The 15,552-nt window shown below is 48.1% G+C and overlaps 1 protein-coding gene across 1 annotated transcript in view; it reads left to right on the top strand.

The window, feature by feature from the left end:
- The window catches only part of LOC144817806 (CMRF35-like molecule 8), a 521,039-nt gene that overhangs the window by 207,288 nt on the left and 298,199 nt on the right, over window positions 1-15,552 (top strand). Inside the window, exon 3 of the mRNA XM_078674635.1 lies at window positions 2,390-2,510. Within this exon, the coding sequence (XP_078530761.1) occupies window positions 2,390-2,510 (121 nt within the window). The remainder of the gene's footprint in view (window positions 1-2,389; window positions 2,511-15,552) is intronic.

The following is a 15,552-nucleotide window of genomic DNA, read 5'->3' as shown; positions in this document are numbered from 1 at the left end:
ATAGTTAGGAATTAGCATTTACAAAACCTTGAAAATTCACTGAAAAAACCATAGGTTATAGACCATATATAGTTAGGAATTAGCATTTAAAAAACCTTATTTTACTCACACAAAACCATTGAAATTCCATATATAGTTAGTTGCACTAACTATATATCGCGCACCCGCAATCCACTGCTGATGATGTCACATATTACATCATTCATGACATGGTCAGTGACATCACTGATGACATCACTGATGACATCTCAAATGACATCACTGATGACATCACTGATGACATCTCATTTGACATCAATGACCACATCACTGATGATATCATTCATGTGACAATACAATGCATCTCCTCACATTTTAATATAACCTCTGTTTCACCCAGTGTTAAATACAGAGTATAATTTTTGAAACCATTGACACACCAATACTAGTTACTACATACGCACTCACTGATTCCTACGTCTACACACACATTCACTCATTCACCCATACAATCATTCATACATACAATCACTCATCTTTACAACACTATCATATGCAGTCATACACCTATACAGACACTCACACTCTGCCACTCATCCATGGAGTTACTCACACACCTAGTCAGTCCTGTAAAGAATCAATCACACTTCCATTTTCTTGTCTATACAGTTAAACATAGAGCACCTTACATTTTCAAACATATACTAACACATACTTACTTTCTTATACAATCATTGATACAAGTACACATTGATCTGCACAGAGTAACACACGTCCCAGCCAGCCACACACACACTCAGTCTCCCATACAAATACTTGGATAATCAATCAATAACCCATATAGTTAATCATATAGCTACTGATCAACACATGCAGCAGTTTACAGAACAACAGACATAATGATGCACAAATTAAGACAGTTTAGTCACTAACCCATGCACTCAGTGAGACACATTTAATCACTGACTCATACATTCAGTCTTGCACCTACTAAATCCTTCGTCCAGACACTTATACATCTACTCATTCTTCAATATGTAAAACATATTTAAACTTTACAGAAACACACAGTCACTGGATGATGTCATCAGTGATGTCATCAGTGATGTCATTTGAGATGTCATCAGTGATGTCATCAGTGATGTCACTGACCATGTCATGAATGATGTAATATGTGACATCATCAGCAGTGGATTGCGGGTGCGCGATATATAGTTAGTGCAACTAACTATATATGGAATTTCAATGGTTTTGTGTGAGTAAAATAAGGTTTTTTAAATGCTAATTCCTAACTATATATGGTCTATAACCTATGGTTTTTTCAGTGAATATATATATATATTTATATATATATATATATATATATATATATGTACAATTAACATAAATAATAAGCAATTAAATAACAAGTATTCCTTTTTTCCATAAATGACTTATAATTAACTTACTTCCCACCCTATACCCCTACAAAACCCTCAACCCACACCTGAAACTTAATTCTGAAAAAAATAATTATACAAGTAACATGAATAATTATCAATTAAATAATTAATATTAATATTAAGTAAAAATTAATTATTAAATAATGATAGTTAATTTACTTCCAACCTGTACCCCTATAAATCCCACAACCTGGTATGTACTAACAATTTGAAAAAGCATTAACAATAATGATATAAAGAATTTATAACATATACAATTAAAATATTACTAAAATACATAAAATAAACAATATTATTAACCTCTTGCATGCGTCGGATGGCCCCTGGCTGTCGGACGTCACAGTGGTTGTGTGGGGAGGACGGCCGGGGGATTTCCGAACTCTGCCCATTCTTTATTTCCCCAGCACCGTGGCGGAATTTGCGCCGCAGTCAAGGGGTTAACAACCATATTTTTGTAAACAATATTAATGATTTCGATATTGTTAAAATCTATTTTACTTACCTTAAAATCTATTTTCTTGACAACGATAGCTTGCACACGGTATTCCTGTATGACGATATTTCAAACTTGATATTTATCTCTGACGACATTTTAATTTTTATATTGTGTCTGAATACCCCCCGAAGCACATCTAACATCAAAGAGCTCTATTCATCCAATAACTTGAACACATTCTAACCTACCTGTAGGTAATTGGTCAATCCTATTTATAAGATGAACCTCAAGAGGTACGACTCCTCTAACTGCTAGAGTATCTTTTCAATACTACAGCCCACTGTTACTACAATAGGTCCATCCTTGATTTATTTGACTTATAAGCTGTAATTGACCAAAATGAAACCTTAATACTTGGTTTATTATCCCATAGCGAAGTGAGGTAATTTTGTCAGAAGTGGAAATTAATTTTGGTTTCTTGATCAATGTTTAACGTGTGCCTATTGATTGATTTCTTGTTGTTGATCTTCAGCTCCTATACCCTTACCACCAACTACAATTTCAGCAATGACAGCATCTTCTTTTCCTACTACGACACCTTCAACATCTAGTAATACTCCCTCCATCACAAGCACGGAGACCTCAGGTACATGGTAAGTCTCATTGTAACTTGTTTATTTTGGTGGCATTGCTTCTTCTTTATTATCTCATTAGCACTTCATTTTACTGACTTCTCCAGTATTTGGGGGTCTAACTGAATTGGGTAATTACTGATTTAACCCCTTCAGCGCTAATGACAAGGGTAACTCGTCATGGACTTTCCATTGATTTCAATGGAAAGTCAATGGGAAGAAGAGGGAGTACCTTAGCAGCCAAGTGGTTAAACCCAAAAGATTTGATTTATGAAGAAACTGTAAAATACTGAGTTATGCATTCACATTGTAGCTATTTACGACTGGTTAAATAATTCAAATAGCTCCCGGGTGTATACAAGCATACAATATGATTTTCTGAAATTTAGAAATGCCTGTGATGTTAATATAATTTTTATAGCTCTCCATTGCCATTGGTATGACCTGCCAGCACAGTCAGATTTGGGTATACTGGCACCTGACCTTTCTGCTTGAGTAGAATCAACAACAGTCTGAGTGCGGTTGATATTTGGTTGAGATGTGTAGTTTTGAGTGTGTTGTAATGTTTAATATAGGTTGCTTTGTCGATAGCCAGAGAACTTTATCAATCTAGCTAAGAGATATCTATAGAATTGATAAGTACTTTTCCCTACCTTATGGATTTTGTATGAAGTAGTTGAAACTATGGTGTTTTGTTAGAGTACACAGTATCCTTTTGAATCAGTATAGATGGTGGTTTGGGTAAGTGCTGGTTCAATGTGTTATGTAGACTCTTGGAGTGGAACATTTTTCAAGAGAGTAGTGCTATTGTGATCTTAGCAAAGCCAAATTATATAAACTCTCTGAAATGTGTTGGATGATTGTGCATTTTTATGTGTTCTGAAGGAAGTTGTGATTGTTTACTACTATGGCTGATACTGTTGTGAGTTCAGAGATACTATACTGAATTTCTGAACTATATTTCACGTGTGCTTAGTGTATTCTTTTGAGTGTTATCTGTTACCATGTGGAGTGTATTGTTATGTGCACAGTAACAGTTAGGTATGAAATGTATATGTAAGGATTTATACTTGGGGGCTGATTGCCATGTCATTCAGAAACTGTTCTGAACAACTTGGTTTCGGAATAGTTTTCTAACAGATTGGGTTGTGTGAGTCCGAACGACCGATCACAATGCTTCCCAACATTATTCGGTCAGATTTTCATTGACTTCAATGGGAGCTTGTGTTCCGAACGAGAACCCAGGCTACCATTGAAAAAGGGGTGGTTGGGGAAAACCTTGCACCCTGTGGCGGGCACACCTGGTGCCTGCCAAATTGTGCATGAATGGGAAGAGGGTTCCCTTGAGTACCCCCCAACAGCTCCAATCGGTGAGTCAGGGTGAAAGTAGGCCAGCAATGGGCCCCCAAAAACCAATTCCAACAGCTGTTTCATGTCCGGCAGAATCGTGTCCATAGAGCTGTACGATTCAGTTCCTAATGACTCGTCAGTCAGAATGCCTTTCGGAACTGATTCAGACTGCCCGAATGGTTTCTGGGCATTGCAATCAGTCGTTGGCAAATCTGTACAAATCTTCCGAATCTGATTCTGCAATACCAAATTACATCCGGAGCCCTTCCGAACGACATCGTAATTGGCCCCTAACATGTACAGCTCTGATGTATTTACTCCTTTATTATTATGCATGCTGTTACAAGCTCATTCACAACAAAAATAGGGAATACCTTAGCGGGAGGAGTGTGCAAAGTACTGTTGAATATACTAAGTGGAACATTTGATGTATTTATTAGAGGGGAGAGCTACTGTGAATCCAGTGCGGTTTGTTGAATATGTGCTAGGTGTTTTGCCGAATGTTTCCTGCAGAATTTATATATATTAGATGCTGGGAAGTTTGGCCCTGCTAAATTCAAATGCATTGATATATTGTTTGTATTAATAATATGATAAGCTATGCGATGCACATTTGGAATCACCAACAATCAGAGCCAAGTAGGAAAGCTAATATTTCTTTACCTCCCAAGAGGCTCTTTCCTCCTTTACCTGGATGGTAGTCACTGTCAGATCTGCTACTCTTTCACCATACATCTGCTGCAGTGACTCATCTTAGCTTTTGAAGATGGGCCTTCACTCTGCCTGATCATCAATCAATCAATCAATCAGGGAATTGTAAGCGCGCTACTCCCCTGTGAGGGTCTCAAGGAGCTGAGGGGGGGGGCGCAGATCTGTTTAGGTGAAGAGCCAGGTCTTGAGGGTCTTCGGGAAGGTGTTCAGGGAGGGGGCGCTTCTGACGTCTGCCTGTAGCTCATTCCAGGTCTTGGCTGCAATGTGAGAGAAGGATCTTCTGCCTGCTCTGACTCTGTGGATGCACAGGGTTTCGGCCAGTGCGAGGTTGGAAGATCAAACGTTTCTTTTAGGTACGTGGAACTTGATTCTGTCGATGAGGTATTTCGGTCTGTTGTAGTGTAGGCATGTTTAGGCATGAGTGAGGATTTTGAAACTGACTCTTTTCTCCACGGGGAGGCAGTGGAGACATTGTAGGTGTTGACTAATGTGTTTGTGTCAGGGGATGCCGAGGACGAGTATGGTGGCGATGTCCTGTTTTGTCTGGAGTTTGCAGAGTAGGGACTTGTTGATGCGAGCATAGAGTGTCTTCTTGACTCAGGGGGGATCCACTTGAAGATCTTGCAGAGGATGCAAAGGGTGTTGAAGCAGCTTGAGGTGACAGCGTTGACCTGTCGGTTCATGGTGAGTGATGAGTTGAGTATGATGCCAGGGTTCTTGGCGTGGTCTGAGGGGGTGGGTGGGCTTCCGAGGGCAGTTGGCCACCAGGTGCTGTCCCATGCAGAAGGGTTGGTACCGAGAATGAGGACTTCTATCTTCTCGGCGTTGAGTTTCAAGCAGCTGTTGGTCATCCAGACTGTTACTTCTTGCATTCCTTTCTGGAAGTTGAGTTTGGCAGGGGTGGAGAGGGAGAGGATGAGCTGGGTGTCGTCGGCATAGGATATGATGGTGAGGCCGTGTTGGTGGGCGATGGCTGTGAGGGGGGCCATGTAGATGTTGAAGAGGTTGGGGCTCAGGGATGAACCCTGTGGGACTCCACAGGTGATTTTGGTGGGGTCAGAGAGGAAGGGTGGGAGTCTGATCCTTTGGCTTTTTCCGGAGAGGAATGATCAGATACAGCCCAAGACTGTTCCTTGTCTGCCTGCATTGTGAAGTCTGACGACTAGTGTGCAGTGGGAGACGGTGTCAAAGGCCGCTGATAGGTCATGTAGGATGAGGTCTGGGGAGTGGCCTTGGCCCAGGAGGGGGCGGATGTCGTCTGTGGCGGCGAGTAGGGCGGTCTCTGTGCTGTGGTTGCTTCGGAATCTGGACTGGGATGGGTCAAGGACGGCGTTCTCTTCAGTGAATCGTGTCAGTTTCCTGTTGACTGTTTTCTCTGCAACTTTGGCTGCGAAGGTGAGGAGCGAGATGGGCCGATAGTGCTTGAGGTCAGTTGGGTCAGCTGTGGGCTTCTTGAGCAGGAGTCTGACTTCTGCATGCGTCCAATCATCTGGGAAGTTGCTTGTTTTGAAGGTGGTGTGGGTTGTGTGTTGTAGTTCGAGTGCTATGGTGTCTGCGGCTATGTGGTAGATGTGAGGAGGCAGGGGGTTGTGAGGGCTCCCGAGTGGGTGCTTTTCATGGTTGAGGCGGTCACTTCGGCCATGATCGGTGTCCAGTTGGAGATGGTGGGCTGGCTGGTGTTTCTGGGGGGCTGGGGCTCTCTGTGGTGCCTGGTTGATGGTCCATGAAGTTGTCATAGAGGTTTTTGATCCTTAGGTGGAAATACGTTCCAAGCTTGTCGCAGAGGTCTTGGGATTTGGTGATGTCTGTTGCTTCGGTTGGTGATTCTTGAATGACACTGAAAAGTTCCTTAGAGTTGGCCAGGATTTTGGTGTGGATGAAATTCCTCTTGGTGGCTCTAATCTGGTTGTGGTAGTCCGTCATGGCGTCCTTGTAGGTGGTGTGGTTTTTGGTTGTCTTGGTATTTCTCCAGTTCTTCTCCAGGCCTCTGCGGGTGCGTCTGGCTTCTTGGAGAGAGGTGGTGAACCAGGTGGCTTTCCTAGAGCATTGTCTGTCAGGGTTGCGTAGCGGGGTGAGCCCGTCTGCGCAGACGGAGATCCAGGTGTGGACTTCTCTGGCTGCATCGTTTGTGTTGGGTGTCTAGGTGTGGTTGTCTTGGGTGAGGGTGGGGTTGTATGTATGTATGTATTTAAGCTTATAAAGCGCTCAGCTACCCCCAACAGAGGTGTCCCGGTGCTAGCTGAGACAGAGGAAGGTGGGGGCAAGTAAGAGTTGTCGAGCCACAGTGTGCTAAGGGAGACTGAAGATCCAGGTCTTCAATGCCTTCTGGAAGATAGATTCTGATTTGGCTTTTCTGATGTGATCAGGCATGGAGTTCCACAAGGTCGCGGTTTTGATGGAAAATGACCGTCCTCCTATTCTGGACTTAGAGAAACGGGGGGTGACAAGGTGCTCAAGGAAGTTTGATCTTAGGGTCCTTGACTGATGATATTTGCGAACTCTCTTCTTTAGGTATTGCGGGACTGCGCAAATGGGTAAGGGGAGATGTGATGCATTAGCAGGACTTTTCTAATAAGTCTGGCTGCCGCGTTCTGCACAGTTTGCAATTTCTTGAACAGGTATGCTGGCAGACCCAAGTACAGACTGTTTGCGTAGTCAAGCTGCGACGTAGTCACCGCATGGACTATTGTTTTCCTGCCGTCCATTGGTAGGAAGGGAAGTAATCTCCATAGGGCCTTCATCTTCCAAAAGCAGGATGAGGAAATATGGCCTATCTGGGTCTTGCATGACAAGGTGGTATCCACTATGAAACTCAAATTCCTAGCAGACGGGACTGGGAGGGGAGGAGTGTTGATCTCTGCGGACCACCAGAGATCGGGTAATGGGGGGGAGGGCTGATTGAAGAATAGCACCTCCGTTTTATCATTTTTCAACTTTAGGCAGTTAGCTGTCATCCGTGCTGAGATGTCCATAAGACACTGCCTAAAGTTTGAAAATGTGGCCTCAGAGTGGTCTTGGAAAGAAAACACAAGCTGCGTGTCATCAGCATATAAGATAACATCGACACTGTGTTGCTTTACCAGCAGGGTGAGGGGGCGAGATAGACAATAAAAAGGGTCGGGCTGAGGGCCGAACCCTGAGGCACTCCACAAATCAAAGGGCGAGAGTTGGAAGTGTAAGGGTGCAACCAAATTCTCTGGGAGCAGCCATCTAGGAAGGAGCTAAACCAAGCTAAGGTAATCCCCATCACTCCCAACTGTCTAAGCCTGTCTAAGAGGATCTTATGAGACACTGTGTTGAATGCCGCCAACAGGTCCAATAGCACCAGCATTGCACAGTTCCCCTTATTCATTGTCTCCCGACAGTTTCTGCTACTTCGAGTAGTGCTGTCTCAGTGTTGTATCCTGCTCTGAATGTAGACTGAGAGTCGTGGAGTAGTTTATTGGATTCAAGAAACATACAGCCTGATTCATGTACAGGCCGTTTTGCGTGGCCCTAATAGCGAATCATAGCGATTCGCTATTGAGGACACGCAAAACGGCATTCATGTAGGAATTGCTAATTAAATAGCGATTCCTACATGTTCTTTATTTGCGAGTAGCAATTTGCTACTCGCAAAAACTCCCCATTCATTCCTATGGGCCAAGAGGCCCATAGGAATGAATGGGGAGTATCCCTTATTTGCGAGTAGCAATTTGCTACTCGCAAATAAGATAGCGATTTTAAGGGTGCCAGGGGTGTCCAAAGGACGCCCTGTAGCACCCCTAAAATGCACATTTGAACAGGTGTTGCGCACACACATGTCCAAAGGACATGTGTGTGTGCAACATGCAACGTAGAAAAATGCTTTTAAAAGCATTTTTCTGAGTTTCTGCTATTTACCGACAGGTCTGACCTCTCGGTAAATAGCGGCCCCAAAAGTGCAAAATTGCTATTTTTTATTGTGTCATGAATAGCATTTGAGGAATCTCTAATAGAGATTCCTCAAATGCTATTCCTCGCAAATATGCGAATTCTTACATAGCGATTTTTGCATTTGGGATCATGAATACCAAATGCAAAAATCGCACTCGCAAAGGGCCAGATTCTCAGAATCTGGCCCTTTTGCGAGCGCTATTGGCTACATGAATCAGGCTGATAGATAATTGTTTCTGCACTTGTTTTTTTTCGAGAATCTTAGCAGGTGCTGGCAGAAGGGAGATAGGTCTAAAAAATGTCAGTATTGCAGGATCTGCATTCTCCTTCTTGAGGATCAGTTAAACAACAGCGATTTTCCAACTAGAAGGATAAATGCCAGTTTACAACGAGGTGTTCCAGAGCTGGTTTAGGGCAGTGTTGAGCAGTGGTGCTAATATTTTGAAAAACCTGGCCAAACATGTGTCAAGTGGGGACCCAGATTTAGTTTTTTCCAACTGCTTAAGGGACGAATCCTGGTCAAGAGGGCTAAATTCAGACCATGTTTTTGTCGGGAAGGGGAGACACAGTGGTGTGTTTGATGGTTCCGTCTCAGGAAATGCTGCGTAGATTTCTTGGATCTTTTCCTGGAAGAAGAACGAGAGATCCTCACAGAGTGTGGCATAGGGGACTATATTGCTTTTCATTGTCCCTGGTTTAAGGAACCCTTGAATCATTTTAAAAACTTCTTTAATTGAGTTGTCAGCTGATTTTATTTCATTGGCAATGTGGTCCTTAATATTATTGCTTTTGAATTTGTAAAATTGTTTTATTGCCTTTCTGTATAAATTTTTTGCTTCAGGGTCGTAGGCTTGGTTGGTTGGTTAAGTTGCTTAGTTCAATCAATCAATCAATCATAACACTTGTATAGCGCACTACTCACCCGGAAGGGTCTCAAGGCGCTTGGGGAAGGGGTTTGCTACTGCTCGAACAGCCAGGTCTTGAGTTGTCTCCTGAAGGCGAGATGGTCCTGGGTCAGCCGAAGGTGGATGGGGAGGGAGTTCCATGTCTTGGCCGCCAGGTAGAAGATCTTCCTCTGGCGGTGGCTCTTCGGATGCGTGGTACGGCGGCGAGGGCGAAGCTGGTGGACCATAGCTGGCGGGTGGCCGTGTAGAAGGTCAGGCGGTCGTTGAGGTACTTGGGGCCCAGGTCGTGGAGAGACTTGTGTGCGTGGGTGAGGAGCCGGAACGTGATCCTCTTGTTGACGGGGAGCCAGTGCAGGTCTTTCAGGTGGCCGGAGATGTGGCTGCATCGGGGGATGTCCAGGATGAGTCGGGCGGAGGCGTTCTGGATGCGTTGGAGTTTTATCTGTAGCTTGGCTGTGGTTCCGGCGTAGAGGGTGTTTCCGTAGTCTAGTCGGCTGGTGACGAGTGCTTGGGTGACCGTCTTCCTTGTTTCGGTCGGGATCCATCGTAAGATCTTTCGGAGCATACGCAGGGTGTTGAAGCACGAAGAGGAGACGGCGTTGACTTGTCTGGTCATCGAGAGGGAAGAGTCCAGGATGAAGCCCAGGTTGCGTGCGTGGTCGGTTGGCTTGGGTGCGGTGCCCAGGGCGGGGGCCACCAGGAGTCGTACCAGGCGGAGGGCGATGGTCCCAGGATGAGGACTTCCGTCTTGTCTGAGTTCAGTTTCAGGCAGCTGTTCTTCATCCACTCGGCGACGTCTTTCATCCCTTCGTGTAGGCAGGTTCTGGCGGTGTCGGGGTCTCTGGTGAGGGAGAGGATCAGCTGGGTGTCGTCGGCGTAGGAGATGATGTTGAGTTTGCGTTGGCGTGCGATGGCTGCAAGAGGTCTCATGTAGACGTTGAAGAGGGTGGGGCTGAGTGAAGATCCTTGCGGAACGCCGCAGATGACTTCGCTGGCCTCGGGTCGAAACGGGGGAGGCGGACTCTCTGTGTACTTCCGGCGAGGAACGAGGTGATCCACTCCAGTGCCTTCTCTTGGATGCCGATGTTGCTGAGGCGTTGAACTAGGGTGCGGTGGCAGACAGTGTCGAACGCTGCAGAGAGGTCCAGGAGGATGAGTGCCGCTGTTTCCCCGTTGTCGAGCAGGGATCGGATGTCGTCGGTGGCTGCGATGAGGGCGGTCTCGGTGCTGTGGTTGGCTCTGAAACCGGACTGCGAGGGGTCGAGGGATCTGTTCGTCGCGAGGAAGGCGGCAAGCTGTCTGTTGACGATCTTCTCGATGACTTTAGCAGGAAAAGGGAGGAGCGAGATGGGGCGGAAGTTTTTGAGGTCGGTGGGGTCCGCTATTGGTTTCTTCAGTAGGGCGCTGAGCTCGGCGTGCCTTCAGCTCTCCGGGAAGGTGGCGGTGTTGAAGGAGGTGTTGATGATGTTCCAGAGTTGGGGTGCGATGGTGGAGTTGGCCTTGTTGAAGACGTGGTGTGGGCAGGGGTCGGTCGGTGATCCGGAGTGGATGGTGTTCATTGTGCGGGCTCTGTCCTCGGTGGTCACCGTGGTCCAGGTGCGGAGGGTGGTGGTGGGGGGCGTTGGTACGATGGTGGGGTGCGTGGATGGTGCGCTGAAGCTGTTGTGGATGTCGGCGATCTTGCGGTGGAAGAACGAGGCGAGGGAGTCGCAGAGGTCTTGTGACGGAGTGATGTCATTGTTGCCGGTGCTGGGATTGGAGAACTCCTTGACGATGCTGAAGAGCTCCTTGCTGTCGTGGGCATTGTTGTCTAGTCGTTCCTTCAGGGATTTCTTCTAGGTGGTGCGGATGAGCTGGTGGTGCTTGCGGGTGGCGTGTTTGAGGGCGGTCATGTTGTCGGTGGTCTGGTCGAGGAGACAGGCTTTCTCGAGGGTGTGGCAGGTCTTCTTGGAGTCCTTGAGTTCGTCGGTGAACCAGGATGCCTTCTTGCTTCTGGGTCTGCTGGGAGGGTTCTTCAGTGATGCGAGGTCGACGGCGCAGGCGGTCAGCCACTGTGTGAAGTTGCAGGCTGCTTCGTTGGGGTCCGTTGCGCTGGCGGGTGGGTTCTGGCTGTGGGAGGTGGTGAGCTGGTCGGTGGTGATCTTACTCCAGCTTCTGCGGGGAACCTGAAGCGGGTGGTGGTGGGTCGTGGTTCTTCTGTAGCTGAAGTGGATGCAGCTGTGGTCGGTCCAGTGGAGTCCGGTGGAGTGGCTGAACGTGATGTGCTTGCTGGATGAGAAGACGGGGTCTAGCGTGTGGCCGGCGTAGTGGGTGGGGGTGTTGACCAGTTGCTTGAGTCCGAGGTTGGCGAGGTTGTCCAGCAGGGCGGCGGTGTTGCGGTCCTTGTTGTTCTCCAGGTGGAAGTTGAGGTCTCCAAGGAGGATGTAGTCAGCGGAGGGGAGGGCGTGGTCCCGGGGGGTCTGTAGACGAGGGTGCCTCTGAGGGTCGTCTTTGGGTCGGTGTGAATCTGGAAGTGGAGGTGCTCGGCAGTGGCGAAGGTGTCGTTGGAGTCGGTCGTGATGCGGATGGTGTTCCTGTGGACGATGGCGATGCCTCCTCCGGTCTGGTTGATGCGGTCCCTCCTGATGATCTTGTACCCATCCGGCATGGTGATGGCGATGTCGGGGGCTGAGGAGACGTTCATCCAGGTTTCCGTGAGGAAGGCGACGTCTGGTGATGTTACGTCGAGGAGGTTCCAGAGTTCCACGGCGTGTCTGTGGACAGAGCGGGTGTTGAGCAGGATGCACTTTAGGTGGTTTCCGTGGGTGCTCGGCTTGGCGGGTGCGGTGCAGGTCCGGATGCAGGTGAACTTGCAGTCTTGGCAGGTGAAGGGTCCGTGGATGCGTCTCGGGGTGGCTCGGGAGCAGGCGGGGTTCCGGCCGGCATTGAGTGCGTTGAGGGCGGCGGCGGCGTAGGTCTGTCGGGTCATCTTGCATCGGTGGGGGCCAGGGGTCCTGGCGCTGGGCGCGGGCCAGGTGCGGACGGGCGCAGACGGGCTTGCCTTTGGCGTGATCGCTGCGCGTGCAAGGGGGCATCATAAGTAGGGAGCCGGGAGGGAGGGTCAGCTGGGTGGCGGGAGCGGGGCGGCGAATGGGCAGGAGGGGGGCGGGGCCGCAGGGAGGCAGCGTCGGGAAATGGTGAGTCAGGCGGCTCAGCGGCGGCTGGGTCGTCCGGCGTCAGAAGCAGGAAGCAGGCAAAAAGAGCGAGCTTAAGTTGCTCGTTGGTAACCTCGTTGGTAACCTTGCTCCAGTCCCTTCATGGTGGGCGTGGGGCTGGTTTGGGTGCCTTGGGTTTGTTGATGGCGAAGTGACCACAGTGGTGGTCAGTCCATTATGGGCACGTTGTGTGGCTAAATTGGATGCTGTTTCCTGCCGCTAAGATGGGGTCGAGGATGTGTCCTACTCTGTGGGTCGATATTGACCAGTTGTTTAAGTCCAATGTTGGCGAAGGCGTCATGAAGGATAGTGGAGTTGGGGTCGCTGGGGTTGTGGAGGTGGAAGTTCAGGTCTCCAATGAGTATGTGGTTTGTTGAGGCAATGCCGTGGGGTGCGATGAAGTCAGTGATGGTGGCGGCGAAGGGTGTTCGGGGGCCAGGGGGTCTGTAGATGAAGGTTCCTCGGAGTGTGGCTTTAAGGGTGGTCTGCATATGGAAGTGTAGGTGTTCGGCGGTTTTTCTGGAGGTGGTGAGGCAGAGGATGCTCTTGTGGGCGATGGATAGGCCCCCTCCTGGGTGGTTGGGGAAGTCAAACCTCTGGATTTTGTATCCATCTGGGATGGTGGTGCTGATGTCGAGGGGAACAAGCATTAGTCCAGGTCTCTGTGAAGAAGGCGATGTGAGGGGAGAGAGAGTTGGGTGGGTTCCAGATTTCCATGACGTGTTTGTGTATGGACGTGTATCAAGATGGAGAGAGAGGACCAGAAAGCTAGTCCTTATCCCCCGGATTATATGTTTGTAAATCAAAAATGGACTAGCTAAATTATCAAAAGAAAATAAATTGTTTTAATTTATCAAGGACTCAAGTATGTTTCGTCAACGGTTGGTGGCACCTGGTAGGTGGGCTCATAAAGCCCTCACCCACCAACCTAGTTGGTGGCATGCTTCATCATCGGGCCCACCCAGTGACACCTAGCGTGTCCCGGGTGTGCTTCGACGCCTGAAGACAGCGGAGCAGGTATGTCGCTGTGTGTGCGGTGAAGACTGTTATGGATTGTGAGTTTAAAACGGCTTGGCGGGGATCCCAGTGCCCAAGGGCAAACACACTTTATTGGCTGGGTCACCGTCAGCGGTTAAAAATAAGGCTATTGGATGTTAGAGGCGAGTTACGACCTCCCACATCCTGGGGTGTGTCAACATGTTTCAGCCAGTGCCTTATGACTATGCTGGCTTTCTTCAGGACGGGTAAAAAGGGTGTGTGCAGTTAAAACTAGTGGGTGTATATCCAGACTATGTGTATACACGCCCTAAAGTGTTTTTCTATGTGTGAGTGGGGGATTCCCATCTCAAGAAAACACGCTAGTTTGTCAAAAGAGCAACTTCATGGTTTGAGAAGTGGCATGGGTTGACCAGAGTTCTTGGTCAGAGCCTGCCGTAGACCTGTACTGCCTCCTTCGCTGCACCGGATCCCCGCCAAGCCGTTTTAAACTCACAATCCATAACAGTCTTCACCGCACACACAGCGACATACCTGCTCCGCTGTCTTCAGGCGTCGAAGCACACCCGGGACACGCTAGGTGTCACTGGGTGGGCCCGATGATGAAGCATGCCACCAACTAGGTTGGTGGGTGAGGGCTTTATGAGCACACCTACCAGGTGCCACCAACCGTTGACGAAACATACTTGAGTCCTTGATAAATTAAAACAATTTATTTTCTTTTGATAATTTAGCTAGTCCATTTTTGATTTACAAACGTGTTTGTGTATGGAGCATACATTGAGGAGGATGCATTTTAGGGTGTCGCCAGTGCTGGCATCGGTGGTGTTGGAGGCTGGGGTGGCGGTGGAGGTTCTGGCAGCAGTGGAGGCAGGAGAACTGCCCGTGGGTCATGTTCAGATAGGCCTGTTGGCATTCTCTAAGTCTTCCAGGGTTGAGTGCGAGGAGGGTGGAAGTCCAGGGTTCCTGGTGCAGGCCGTGATCGGGTCGCTCACGGGCGCAGACAGGTTTGCCCTTGGGGCACCTTCGGTGCGCCCTCTGCCATTAAGTAGGAGAGTTGGGAGGGGAGGAGAGGCTGGGAGGCGGGAGCAGGGGAATTCCAGGGGGGAATTCCCAGGGGAAATTCGGGGGGAGGAGTGGCCGCAGGGGCAGCAGCGGCAAAAAGCAAATGGAACAGGCAGGCACAAGAAAATAAAAACAGTGGTGGAATTAGAGCAAGATACAGAAGGGCACAATAACAGTGGAACAACAGTAAAAATTAGGAAAACATTTTTTTGAAAAAGGTTACAGCAGGAGAGGGCAACAGCCTCGAACCTTCCAAAGGGGAGGTCGGGGTCTGGAGGCAAGAGACGGCACAGCAGAGCTGCAGTGAGAGAGTGGACCCAGGGTTGGAGATCATGTGTCTGATTTCCTTAGGAGAGCCTCTTGTAAAGTTAGTGTTGGATTCACATGTATCAGAGCTGTGTTACTCTACCGTTGGGTTGTGATTGTCATTTTAGACACTAACATGTCTGCACTACTCTACGCCGACTCCTTCTTGGATTTTTCTATGGATCTCTCATGGGTTCTTAGAGAATGTACACGCGCCTGAAATCTTCGGACTATTTCGTTACTGATTGCCAGTGGGATCCTATTGACCCTATGTTTACCAGTTCTGATCCTTCAAACTACTAAGGGACAGAGGGGCCTATTTAGGTGTCCCATGAGCCGATGTAGTGCCACTTTTTGTGATGCTCCAATGGCACAAACAACAAAATCATATTAATGAAGTCATGCAATACACTTTGCATGGCTATGAATGGCCTAAGAGATAGGGAGTAAGGCAAGGCAGTGCGCATTGCTGAGTTAACTTACTCTGCACTAGGGTGAAGTTCCATGGGCATTGCAGTGGGTGTTCCCATGCAACACCCATGCTTTTTAACGCCGCCCCAGCTTTATGAAACCATGTAAATCCAGGGATTCGCCAAAACCTTAAACCTCCTCGGGGAGGTG

This window comes from Lissotriton helveticus, chromosome 2_1 (assembly GCF_964261635.1).
Source record: "Lissotriton helveticus chromosome 2_1, aLisHel1.1, whole genome shotgun sequence".
Classification (NCBI taxonomy): Eukaryota; Metazoa; Chordata; class Amphibia; order Caudata; family Salamandridae; genus Lissotriton; species Lissotriton helveticus.
Note: the sequence above shows the minus strand (reverse complement) of the source record. Positions and strands in the feature narration are given on the sequence as shown.